At 61.8% G+C, this 13,349-nt stretch overlaps 1 protein-coding gene across 1 annotated transcript in view; it reads right to left on the bottom strand.

Moving 5' to 3' along the window:
* Nucleotides 1-3,390: 3,390 nt before the first annotated feature.
* The window catches only part of LOC148220719 (Fc receptor-like protein 4), a 68,427-nt gene continuing 58,468 nt past the window's right edge, over nucleotides 3,391-13,349 (bottom strand). The window contains exon 9 of the mRNA XM_088180993.1: nucleotides 3,391-3,491. Within this exon, the coding sequence (XP_088037119.1) occupies nucleotides 3,391-3,491 (101 nt within the window). The remainder of the gene's footprint in view (nucleotides 3,492-13,349) is intronic.

Here is a 13,349-nt window from a genome sequence, read left to right as displayed (position 1 = left end):
TAATGCAAAATTTATATATAAAAAATTGTTAAACGATTTTTAGATAAATCCCCTCAATTGAATGTACAATGACAGGGCATAATTGATTCACTAATTTAAAGAGAAGATATGCATGTGTTTTCATCATCAGCAGGTTCAAAGTAGGGATCTATTCAATTGACGAGACATCACTTGGCACCAGGAAAATGAGGCCCAGTCAGAAGAGAAATTACCAAACCACCGTGCAGCTTTCATGACCTGAACAGGGGCAGGAGTGCCAAAACAGCCCTGTCTGGAAACTTACAAAAGGACTTATCAAGAAGCCTGCACGCACCCACCGCCTCTGCCGTGATTCCCGTGTTGCCCACAGCCAGGAGCTGCACAAGCCCTGCAGCACCAACCTGCAGCAGCCAGCCCATAGCCACCAGTGCTGCAGCAGCCAGCCCATGGCCACCCGTCCTGCATCACCAGCCCATGGCCACCAGTGCTGCATCACCAGCCCATGGCCACCCGTGCTGCATCACCAGCTCATGGCCACCAGTGCTGCATCACCAGCCCATGGCCACCAGTGCTGCATCACCAGCCCATGGCCACCCGTGCTGCATCACCAGCCCATAGCCACTAGTGCTGCATCACCAGCCCATGGCCACCAGTGCTGCATCACCAGCCCATAGCCACCCGTGCTGCATCACCAGCCCATAGCCACCCGTGCTGCATCACCAGCCCATGGCCTTCGTTGGCCAAACCACAGACACGCAGGTGCCACCGCTTGGAAATCGCACCCAGGCACTCACAAAAGCCACGTGGGCTCGCTGTGGATTTCAGCACTCACACTGCACCTGCCGAGCTGATGCCAACAGAGCACCTGGGGTTCTTGCAGTAACACTGTCCCCGTCTTCTGTTTCTCTCTCTGTCTCGCTTTTTCCCTCTCTGCTCTCTCATCTGTGCCCGTTGGTGAGAACACTTCCCCTCCTTTATCAATAAACACTTCTCAGATATGATATTGCCGCATTTGTGCTTCATTTTCATCTGAGAAATCGATCAGAAAGAATCCTCGCGACTCCCCCTTTGAGAGCGGGATGGGACAGGGGGTGTGGGAGGGGGGATGGGGAACCCCTGGGTGTACTGCGAGCACTGTGGCCAGAGAATGGGGAAGTCACTGAGGGTACTTGGAGCGCTCGGATGGGGGGTGGGGAGTCCCTGCAGGTACGGGCAAGGGGATGGGGGAGCCCCTGGGGGTACTGGGAGAGGAAATGGGGAGCACAGGGTGCCCTGTGTAGCCTCCTCCTGACTCATGACCACCTCCCTTGGAAGGACGGGCAACCACAGGAGCCATGGAGGGAGCACCCCGTGTCACCCAGTGCCTCTGGCTTCCCAGAGTGTCACAACTTTTGTTGTAGATTGTCATAGATGTCACTGGGATCCCATGGTTGCCCATGTGGCCCCTGTAGCTCCATGTAGGTCGCCTGAGGATCCTTCAGCGGGGGGCCCTGTGGGAGCAAGGGGGTGTGTGGAAGGGAATGGGAGGTCCTGGGGGTTTGGGGAAAACCCAAATCACGGTTGGAGCCTGCACTCACCTTTGCTGGTGCTTCCTGGCAGCTGCAAAGGAAAACTGGAGGGGTGACTTTGATTCCCCATCCACCCTCAGGAATCCTGAACTGCCACCAGAACCTCAATTCCCTTCAGGTCACCTCAGAATCCCTGAACCACACCACTTCCCCAACATCCTGAACTCCCAGAACCCCAAGCCTGGCAGGGAAGGGCACTCTGTGAATTCCCCAAAAAGCCCTGATAGGACCCCCAACATCCCTGTACGACCCTTCAGCACCTCCCCACACACCCCAGGGCCCTCAGCCAAGGTCACTGGGAGCTCAGCCCCTCCCAAGTGAGGGGCTGTGGGTGCCAACCCCCCCTTCTCTGAGCGCCTTCCCACCACTCTCCAGGACCCATGTCCCCCATTGTCACCCACGCATGTGGATCCACCAGTGAAAGGCCACAATGATGCCCATGAGCAGGACCAGGAACAACAAGGACCCAAGAACCACTGCAGCCACTGCAGGAAATAGAGGGGGACAGACTGGGGTCACCCCAGAGGTTTTTTACCAATCCCAGTGACCTCAGGAGTTCCCTTCCTGTGCCCTGTTCCATTTGTGTCACTGGCAGGGACAGAGCGAGGGGTGAACCTGGGTCATCAATGATCCGAGGGTCTCAGACCCAATTAGGACCCGTGTGACCCCACCTGTGTTCCGGTGCTGTCCAGTGGTTCCCTGTGGTGTCACCTCCAGGGCCAGCTCTGGGCTGAGTGCCCGGAACACGCGGTGCCCGTCCTGTCCCAGCTGGTTGGTGGCCACGCACTGGTAGGTGCCCGAATGTCCCACATCGACGGCCCCAAGCTCCAGGAGGGGACCCCGGGCCACCTCCTGCCCGTCACGCAGCCAGGTGAAGGTGACAGGGGCTGAGCCCACCTGCACCGAGCAGCGCAGGGTCACGGGGTCACCTGGGCGCACCTGGAGTGCCGGGGGACCGGGGGTGATGGTGGCATTGGCCACGGGCACTGCGGGGACACAGACAGGGCTGAGGCCGGGGGAGGGGCTGGCACCCACTAGGGGAGAGGACCCGAGGGGGGAATAAGGGTGGGATGGGTGGGATGTGAATGCTGTGGATGAGGTCACGCCCAGCCCGAGGGTCCTGCTCACCCAGGATGGTGACATTCAGGGGGACACTCTTGGCCATGTTGTCTCCACTGGTAGTGGCCACTGTCATTGTCCCCAACGTGCCACACCTCCACGTGGGAGCCAGTGCCCAGTGGTGTCCCCGAACCCCCCCGGTGCCAGGAGAAGAACAGGGGACCTGTCCCCATGGCCACCGCACAGCTCAGCACCAGGCAGTCCCCCAGTGCCACCTGTGCCCCGGGGGGCTGCACCGACAGCGACACCCCCGAGGGCGGGACCCCTGCGAGGGGACACAGGTGGGATTGGGGACATGGGAGGGGTGAAACATATGGGGAGTGGACCCCATTGAGGGAGAAGTGAACCCAGGGACGGGTGGAGTTGAGGCAGGCAGGGATGAGGGACACGAGATAGGACAGATGAGACCCCGGGGGGGATGTGGGGTGGCTCAGAGAGGGGCGGGAGGAGCCCAGGGAGGGACTGGAGGGAAGCAGGGAGGGGTGGAAGCAAGCTGGGTAGGGAAGGGAGAGTAGAGGATGGAGCTGGGAATTCGGGAGGGGTATAGGATGCCAGGTAGGGATGGGGGGTCCTGGAGAAGGACCCGGACAGAGATGGAGGGACCCGAGACAGACATGGGAAGGTCTGGGTGAGCCAGGGAGGGATGAGAGGAAGGCTGAGGGACCCAGGCACTGGTGCGTGAAAGCTGGGAGGATTTGGGGGTTTCCCGTCCCCATTCCCACATTCACCATGTACTGTCACTGTCACTGGGGCTGACTTCTCCCAGCACGGTGATGGCCCAGAGTTCACCCAGCCCCCACAGCGGTAGCGGCCACTGTGGTGCAGCTGCAGGGGGGACAGGGACAGCTGGGTCCCGCAGAGGGTCCTCCCCAGATCCCTGTCCCCATGGTAAAATCGTACTCCAGTGACTGTGCCATCGTGCCAGCCCCGGCAGCGCAGTGTCACCGTGTCCCCCTCCAGCAGCGCCCGTGCCGGCAGCTGCAGCACAAGACGCTCTGTGGGACAGGAAGGACCTGCCACATCTGGGGAGTCTGGGGGTTCCCAAAGGCCTTGGGAGGCACCAGGGGTCCCCCATTGCATTGAGGGGGTCTCAGTGCACTGGGATGCTCTGGGATGTCCCCCCATTGCATTGAGGGGGTCTCAGTGCACTGGGATGCTCTGGGATGTCTTCCCGGCCATCCCGCTGTCCCCGGCCATGGGCACTGGCTGTCACTCGCTGCTGTGGCCACCTGTCCCCTGGCTGGCGGCTCCTCTCATGAAGGGGAAGGAAGCGAGGTCAGGTCTCATCTCATTGTGTAGGTGGCCTGTGGTGGGGGCAGGGTGGCCACAAGCTGGGGACAGGCTGTGGGCAGAATGGGGACAAGGCTGGGTGGCACAAGGTGGGAGATGGAGTTCCCAGGAGTGGAGGCTCAGAGGGAGTGGGGAGCCAGGAATGGGTGTCTAGGGGAATGGGGGTCCTGAGGAGGGGGAGTCACCAGGGCCAGGGAGACTCAGGGATCAGAGTCCCAGGGGAATTTGGGCTCCAGGGATTTGGGGTCATGGATGGGGGTTCGAGGGATGATGGTGCTGGGAGAATGAGGGGGCCCCAGTGAAATGGAGGGTCCTGGGATAATCAAGGTTCTGCAGGAAGGGGGGTTGTAGGGGATGGAATTTTGGGGAGAGGGTTCCTTGGGAACGGGGAGTCCTGGGCCATGGAGATCCTGGGAAATGGCAGTCCTGGGATGGGGTCCCAGGGAGAAAGGACATAATGAAGGGGGTCCCTTGATTGGAGTGCCAGGGGAATGGAAGTGCCAGGGATGGGCAGTTGCTGGGCAGGCCCGTGGGTCACAGTTCCTTCCCTGGATGCCTCAGAGTTTGGGGTGACCCAAGCCCAGTGCTGTCTCCCGGGGTGCCCCTGGTTTGGGGGGTCACCTAAACCCCAACGGTGGATTCCATGGGTCTCTGGGTCTGTGCCTCCTTACCACCCAGGTGCCCCTCCCACCACTCAGGGGCTTCTTCCTGTCTTCAATTGAATTTCCTTATTTTAATTCCTCAATTTCACAACCCTCCAGTTCGTGACTTGATGATCTTGGAGGGCACCTCAGCAGGAAATGGGTTGGGGAAACCCCAGGCTGGGACAAAAGGGGGTAGGGGGTCTGCAGGGAGGGGTTGGGGGCTCTGGGGGATGGGGGTGTCCAGCTTTGTCCCCCAACACTTTCATTTTCTCTCTCCTGAAGCAGAAGGAAGTGATGCTGTCCTGGGGGATGGTGGCTCTGGGGGATTCCAGACTTCTCCATTCTTGCTCCTTCCCTGCAGGATCTGTGCCTGCAAGAGCAGCTGCCACCCCCAGAACTAGGACCTCCCTGGGACAAGACCCTGGGACAAGACCCAGGCATCCACCCCAGAGGAGCCCTTTTCTGTCAGAGCAGGATCCCTCTCTGGATGTGCCCTCCCAGGACAGAATCCATGTCCTGGCCTCAGCATAAACGGCCTCTTCCTTCTGCTCAGGAAAGAGAAAATTAATATATTGGGGGAACACAGCCAGAGAGCCCCAACCCTCACAGCCCCCCAGTCTCTGCTTGCACCCCCCAGCCCTCTTTTCCCCTTCCTGGGATCCCCCACCTGTTTTCTGCTCCGGTTTTCCCTGGGATGGCTGAGCCACGAAATGAGGGGATGGGAAAAAGCCCAGGGGTGTGTGAGGCAGAGAGCCACAGCCTCCCATGAAAAGCCTGGTGTTCCCTCCTGGCCATGAGCACCCTGTGGGAGCTATGCTGGGTTCTGAGTCCCCTCAAAATCTGAGACACCCCATGAAGGAGCTGTGACCTTGCTGCCCACCCAGCCACTGCCCATTGCTGGGATCCTCATTTCCCTGGGAACCCAACTATGGCACCCCCATTCCCCTGGGAGCCCAACCCTGGCATCCCTGGCATCCCCATTCCCATGGTCGCTCCTCCCTGGGGACCCCCATCTCAGCACTCCCATTGCCCAGCACCACCATTGCCTTGATCCCATCCCATGGGATGCTTCTACCCCAGAACCCCCATTCCTGAGGGTGCCTTTTTCCCCCCTGCACTCCCTACCCTGGGACCCACATGGCATGATCACAAATCCCTGGGCACCATGTTCCCAGAGGACCCCCATCCCTGAATCCCTGCTGGCATGGAGCTCTCAATTCCCCTGGACCCCCACTGTCCTGGACACCCATCCTTGGTTCCCCACATGCCCTGAGCCCCCAACTCCTGGGAACTCCATCCCCCACCATGTTGCCAGACTATCCCATCATGTCCCCAGCCTGTCCCCTGCTCCTTTCCTGTCTCCACCTTTCCCTCACCCTGACCCCACCAAGGGCCACCTACACGTGGGGACGAGACGTGACCTCGCTTCCTGTCCCTTCATGGGAAGAGCCGCCAGCCAGGGGACAGGTGGCCACAGCAGCGAGTGACAGCCAGTGCCCATGGCCGGGGACAGCGGGATGGCCGGGAAGGTGGCGCTGCTCCTGTGGGGTGAGTGCCCCGGGCACGGGCCTGACGGCCCGGGGATGGGCCCCGGTGAGGCAGAGAGCGGTGGGGAGGGGGCACAGGGGGGCTGCGGGGTCCCCTGAGGTCCCCAAGGCCAGCAGAGCCAGGGCATGGGCATGGACCCCAGTGTGACCAGAGTCGTGGCGTGGCCCTGGGGACAGGAAGAGGGGAACTGGGATGTGGGGATGGGAACAGGGGAATAGAGATGTGGGGATAAGGACGTGTCAAAAGGAACCTTGGGGCTGGGGCAGCTGTAGGGACAGGGACAGGGAGACAGGGATGCAGGGACAGGGACAAGGGCCACGTCCCATGCAGATGGGCCATGGGGACAGGGGCCATGGGAATGGGATCACGGGCACAGGGCCATGGGGATGTGGCCATGGGGACAGGTGCTGTAGTGCTGGGGGAGGTGACCTGTGCACACATGGGGTGTCCACAGTGTCCCCATGCCCTGCCTCAGGCCAGGGTGTCCGAGGTGACCTGTTCTTCAAAACCTGTGTGCTAGACCAGTGTTCCTGTGGGGACGGTGTCTTGGTTTGAAAGACAGGTGTCTGCCAAGAAAGGCAGGAGCCTCTTTTTTTAAAACAGAGAATGTAAATCCCCTCCCTCCAAATTATTTTGAAATTAAGGTGCTCTCATGCAAAGATATGGGAATAGGAATAACATTTCTTTACTAGGAAAATTAAAATAGAAATACAGTATTACAGGGAACAAACCCAAAACACTGACAGTCAGAATATAACTCTGACACCCCGTCAGTCAGGGTGTTGGTAGCAGTCCTATTAAATGGTGGCTGCAGCCCTGCTGGATGACAGATGTGGCTCAGTTGAAGCAGTGGTCCTGTAGAAGGTGCAGTTTTCCTCCGAAGGTCCAGTGATGATGTGGAAAGGACTGGTTTCTCCTCTGGGTTCCAGGGGAAGAAGGTTGCCTTGGTGTTCCAAATCTCAGTTTGTATCTAGGTAGGAAAGGCTTGGCTCCTGCCACTGGCTGGATCATCTCTCAATGGGATGATGTAATTTGATCAGTCATACAGTGGGACCCAATGGCCCATTAACAGACAATATTTTTTGGAAAAAGAATGAGTTGTGGAAAAGAAAAAGATGACAGTTCTACTGGGTTTTATGAGATGGCCTCTTAGCAAAGATTATCTCCCAGAGACATAAGGATACTACCTCAGCTGATTTTATCAGATGGTGATAGAATGCATACTTTTGGTTACATCCTGTATTGCAACCTAAGACAGACAGTTTGGGGACAAAGACCACACCTGGTTCCACAGCCAGTCCTGTCCCTTCTCCCTTCCAGCCCAGACCCTCCGGGGATGCCATGTCCCCAGCCCCGTGGTGGCCCTGGCAGGCTGGTGTCCCCTGTCACCCACTGGTGCCCAGACCCCCCAGCTCCTCGTGCAGCCCCCCTGGAGGCCGGCGGTGCTGTGGGACCGGGTGACACTGACCTGCCAGGGCTCGGGGACCGCCGGTGTCAGCATCTGGTACAAGGACGGGCAGTAGTGGGGACTGGAGCCACGGGACCACTTCCTTGTCACCGAGAGTGGCACCTAGCAGTGTCAGAGACCCGGCAGTGGGCTCAGACCCCCGTGATGGTGTCAGATGGTGAGGGGGATCTGAAATGCTCAGGGTGGCTCCCTGATAGGTCTGCGTGGGCTCCACTCCGTGGGTGGCCTCACAGCCCTCGTGTGGCCAGAGCCTGTTCCGTGGACACAGGGACATCCCAGTGCATCCCAGTGCATCCCAGTGTGGTGGGACTCCCGTGGGGGCAGCTGTGCCACGGGGCTGCTCCTGGTGTCCCTGGGATCCTCCCTCGCAGTGGACACTCCAGCCAGATGTCCCCGCTGCCATGGGCACCCACTTTGGAGCTGTCTCGGGACCCTCAGTGTGACGGGACCCTCCTGTCCCACAGAGCCGCTGGTGCTGCAGGTGCCAGCACGGGCGCTGCTGGAGGGGGACACGGTGACACTGCGCTGTCGGGGCTGGTAGAAGGAGCCAGTCCCTGCAGTGCGCTTCTACCGCGATGGGGAGCGTCTGTGGCGGCAGCACCGTGGGACCGAGCTGTCCCTGTCCCCCTGTGGCTTCAGAACAGCGGCCGCTACCTCTGAGAGGGCTGGGTGGGTTCAGGAGCGACACATTCAGCACCGGTGACAGTGACAGTGCACGGTGAGCACCCCCACGGCTGCAACTCCAATATCCTGACACCCCCAAAGCCTCTTCTCAGTGGACTCAGAGTCACAGTCCCCACCCCCATCTCCTTCCCAGAGCTCTTCTCGGTGCCGCTGCTGGAGGGTCCCCCCGAGCTCCCCGAGGGGTCCCCCCTCAATCTCAGCTGCCTCAGCACCCCCAGCCCCCTGCGGACCCCAGCCCCCCTCCTGTACCGCTTCTACCGGCACGGGCAGTTGGTGGGGGGCCCGCAGGGGTCCCCGCAGCTCCTGGTGCCCGCCGTGGGGGTCTCCCACTCGGGGAATTACAGCTGCGAGGTGCGCTCCGAGGGGGGGGCCGTGTGGAAGAGCAGCGCCCGGCTCGGCGTCACGGTGCGCAGTGAGTGCGGGGATGGGCACGGGGAGCCCCCACGGGACCCCCACCTGGCTACATCCCTGACCCCCAGAAATCTCTCCTGTGTCCCCCGCCTCTGCCCTGTGTCTCCTCATCGCTCTCTGTGTCCCTTCACCCCTCCATGGAGTGTCCCCATCCACCACATTTCCCCATCAAAACCATCTCTCCCGTCCCCCCCTCCCCCCATACCGGGTGCCAGCCCCTCCCCCCGGCCTCAGCCCTGTCTGTGTCCCCGCAGTGCCCGTGGCCAATGCCACCATCACCCCCGGTCCCCCGGCACTCCAGGTGCGCCCAGGTGACCCCGTGACCCTGAGCTGCTCGGTGCAGGTGGGCTCAGCCCCTGTCACCTTCACCTGACTGCGTGACGGGCAGGAGGTGGCCCGGGGTCCCCTCCTGGAGCTTGGGGCCGTCGATGTGGGACATTCGGGCACCTACCAGTGCGTGGCCACCAACCAGCTGGGACAGGACGGGCACCGCGTGTTCCGGGCACTCAGCCCAGAGCTGGCCCTGGAGGTGACACCACAGGGACACTGGATCACAGGTGGGGTCACACGGGCTCACCGGGCTGTTCAGGACCCCCGGGGCTCAGGGTGACCCCGCTGTGTCCCCCTCTGTCCCCGGCAGTGGCTGTGAATGTCGGCAGGACCCTCCTGTACCTGCTCCTGCTCCTGGCTGTCATCGGGGGCTGTCGCTGGTGGCACCGCCGGGGTGGGTGACAATGGGGGGACCTGGGGGTCCCAGGAATTGGGGTGAAGTCACCAGAGTGGGGGGGCCATTGGGTGTCAGCAACAGCTCCTGACTTGGGTGAAGCTGAGCCCCCAGACACCTCAGCTGGGGCTCCTGGGGGATTTGGGGATGTCCTGGAGGGTCGTGCAGGGATGGTGGGGGTTCTGTCAGGGGTTTTGGGGGAGTTTGGGGGCTCAGGGGGCAGTCAGGGGTCCCGAGGGTGTTCAAGGGCCCTGAGGTCCCCACAGTCACCCCTCCCCCCTTTCCTTTGCAGCCCTCAGGAAGGAGCAGGAAAGGTGAGTGGGGGTCTCCAGGTCTGACCCCCCATTTTACCCTCAGCGCAGGAAGCCCCGCACCCCCACAGACCCCCCCTTTTCCCCGCAGGCCTCCCCAGGAGCCCTCGGCCCCCCCGGAGGAGGGGGCGGTGCTGGACCCGCACATCGTGGGCACCGAGAGGGCAGGGGGTGAGTACAGGGGGGCACAGGGACACGTCACCCACGGGTGTCACCCCCACCCAGGTCCCCAACCCCGGAGCCTCACTCAGGACACTCCACAGCCCCAGGGGACCACGAGGAGCTGCCGGGACCCCACGGGCGACAGCGGCACCGCAGGGACAGCTACGAGAACGTGCAGTGACACTGGGGACACTGGGGACACTGGGGACACTGGGGACACTGGGGACAATGGAGTTCCCTAACCGAGGGCACACCCCTTGTGTCCCCACCCCCTCGGCTCCTGTGGTTGCCCACCGTGCCCGGGAGGTGGCCACGACTGGGGGGTCCCATGTGGGGCTGCCCAGAGCTCCCCGTTCCAGTGCTCCCAGTGCTCCCAGTACCCCCCCAGGGCTCCCCATTCCCTCCCCCAGTGCCAGGGGGCACAGGACCCTTGTCCCTCTTACTGGACACAAACGCAGCTTTTGGATTAAAGCGGCAGAAATGGTTTTGGTTTGTTCAGCTCTGCCTGCTCAGCTCAGGAAGGAGGAGGGTCCCGGTCAGGTCGTTGAGCAGATCCTTGTGGCATTTGCAGCAGTTCTGGGGCTCTCTCAGTGCCTCGGGCACAGGCACCAAATGATCAATTGCTGCATTTCCGCACTGGTTCCCTCGCAGCTGCCCCCGCAGAGGGGAAGGAGCTGCCGCTCGCTGTTTGTCCCCTCTCGGTGACACCGGCCAAGGGCTCGGGGACCTCGGGATGGCCGCGGGCACCGATCCCGCAGCTGCCGAGCCCCTGGGCCGATCTGGAGCCCCGAGCGCCCCGAAAGCCCCGGCACGGAGCCGGGGGTGGCCCCAAATCACCCCCAAGGCCGGGCCAGCTCCAGCCCTGCCCGGTGCCCGCCGGTGCCCAAAGCCCCGCATTCGGCGCTCCCCGAGCGGCGTCTGAGCCCCGGAGCTGCTGCGGAGCCTCCGCCGGGCGCGGCCCCGGGGCGCCGGGAGGGAGGTGCCGGGAGGGCGGAGGGGACCCGGGAGCCCGGGGAGGAGCCCCCGGCGCTGCGGGAGCGGAGTCCCGGGCTCGGGGCTCTGTCGCGATCGCGGCTGCCAGGGCCGGGACTGTCGCGGGCTGCGGGGACAGAGGGTGGCTGCGACGGCGTGTCCGAGGCCACTGTGGCCATCCAGCCGGGGTCACCTCCGCCAGCCCCGGCACGGCCGCGGGGCAGAGCCGCTGCTCGAGCTTTTCCGGCTCGTCCCCAGGACAGGAACCCCAGGATGTGTCACCCCGAGGACAGGGACACCCCAGAGAAGGGGGACAGGACCCCAGGATGTGTCACCCCGAGCACAGGGACACCCCAGAGAACGGGGACAGGACCCGAAGATGTGTCAGCTCCAGGACAGGGAGACCCAAGAGAACGGGGAGAGGAACCCCAGGATGTGTCACCCCGGGATTTCTCACCCGTGGATGTGTCAGCCCTGGATGTGTCACCACTGGATGTGCCATCCCCAGGACAGAACGAGCCCCCGTTTGACTCTCACGGGAGAATCAAAGTGAAAGAAGTTTCCTCTTTTCAGAGAAGGTGAAAGTGTTGGGGGGACACAGCCGGGCATCCCCATCCCCTGCAGCCCCCGTATTCCAACCCTGGGGTTCCCCCAACCCGTTCCCTGCTCAGGAGCCCCCAGGATCATCAAGGCACGAAATCGGGGGAGATGTGAAATTGAGGAATTAAAGGAAGGAAATGGAAAATGAAGAGAGGAAAAAGCCCAGGGGGAGGGGGAGGCACAGAGCCAGAGCCCCCCGGAATCAGCCAGGGGTGTCCCCCCGAACCAGCGGCAGAAATGGTTTTGGTTTGTTCAGCTCTGCCTGCTCAGCTCGGGAAGGAGGAGGGTCCTGGTCAGGTCGTTGAGCAGATCCTTGTGGCATTTGCAGCAGTTCTGGGGCTCTCTCAGTGCCTCGGGCACAGGCACCAAATGATCAATTGCTGCATTTCCGCACTGGTTCCCTCGCAGCTGCCCCTGCAGGGGGGGTTTCCAGCCAGCCCTGCTCTGAAAACCATCAAAGGCCCTCGCAGAGCCACTGCTTGGGCTCACCCTGGATTTTGTGCTTCTTGCAGGGCTGAGCAAACCACAGCCACGCCTTTTCCCCCCTTAGAATTCTCACCTTTGCAGCAGCTCGAGAGCTGCGAGAATCAAAGCCAAGGGGGCGGGGGGAGCCTCAGGTCCTGGCTGCCAGCTGGGGCTGGCCAGAGCAGGGCTGGCCAATGCCCATCCCTGTGCAGTGGCCAAGGTGAGAAGCTCCACAATACCTTGCCGGCAACCAAAAAAATTCTTGTTGGCAGAGCTGGGACCCTGTCATCCCCTAAATGTGTCCAGTGCTGCCACAGAAGCCCAAAATCCCCGGGAGGGGCAGCAGAGCCGAGTGTTTGTGCACAGGGATGGTTTAGCAGCACAGCTGAACTTCAGGACCCCCGGCCCAAATTCCAACAGCTCGTTAAGAGTCTGCTCCACCTCCCTCTCCTGGGGCTGCTGTATCGGGACCAGCAGTGGCCCAGGAAGAGCAGCAGCTCCAAACGAGCTCTGGAGCCCCTGAGGAGCCCTGGCAGTGTCAGCAAGGAGCACCTGCTTTCCTCAGCATCCCAGGGCAATTCAGCATTCCCAAAGCTGCTGTGCCAGGGCTGGAGGAGGAAAAGGCAGTGAAAGGCTGAGGGTTTTCAGGAGTTGTGCTGGAAAGGCCCGAGAGGTGCTGTTGTGGAGCTGAGAGCTGCCTGGGGTTGGGTGGTGCCTTCCTTGCGTTGGGGATCAGGGAGAGCGGTGGCGGGTGTTGCGCAGGGTGTGTGCCTGGCCCCGGGACACTGCTCCGCTGCCCCTGGGCACTGGGATCCAAGCTGCTGCCTTGGTCTCTTCTGCCCGGGCGCTGCCGGTGCTGGTGCCGGGAGCGATTGGTGCAAAGCGTGAGTTTGCAAAAGGAGCGATTTCCCCTGGTCCCTCCCGCCCGAGGCCGCCATGGCCCCTGAGGGGTTCGAGCGGCACCGGGGCGCCCCCTGCTGGCCGGGATTGCTCCCTGCAGCGCCCCCTGCTGGCCGGGATTGCTCCCTGCAGCGCCCCCTGCTGGCCGGGAGTGCTCCCTGCAGCGCCCCCTGCTGGCCGGGAGTGCTCCCTGCACCGCCCCCTGCTGGCCGGGAGTGCTCCCTGCACCGCCCCCTGCTGGCCGTGGCCAGAACTGCACCAAGGATGAACAAACAGCCCTGAGCGGGTTGGAAATTTCTGTTCTCGTGTTGTTTGCTCTGTTCTGTTCTATAAATTTCTAAGCAATGAACTGTTATTCCTTTTCTTACATTTTTGCCTGCAAGCCCCATAATTTTCACAGTTATAACAATTTGGAGGGACGGCTCCTATTTCCATTCCAGGAAGGTTCCTGCTTTCCTTGGCAGACGTTTCTCTTTTAAACCAAGACAGTTTCCAGCTCCTGGG

This window comes from Sturnus vulgaris, chromosome 31 (genome assembly GCF_052056855.1).
Source record: "Sturnus vulgaris isolate bStuVul1 chromosome 31, bStuVul1.hap1, whole genome shotgun sequence".
NCBI lineage: Eukaryota > Metazoa > Chordata > Aves > Passeriformes > Sturnidae > Sturnus > Sturnus vulgaris.
This window is presented reverse-complemented; position numbering and strand designations above follow the sequence as displayed.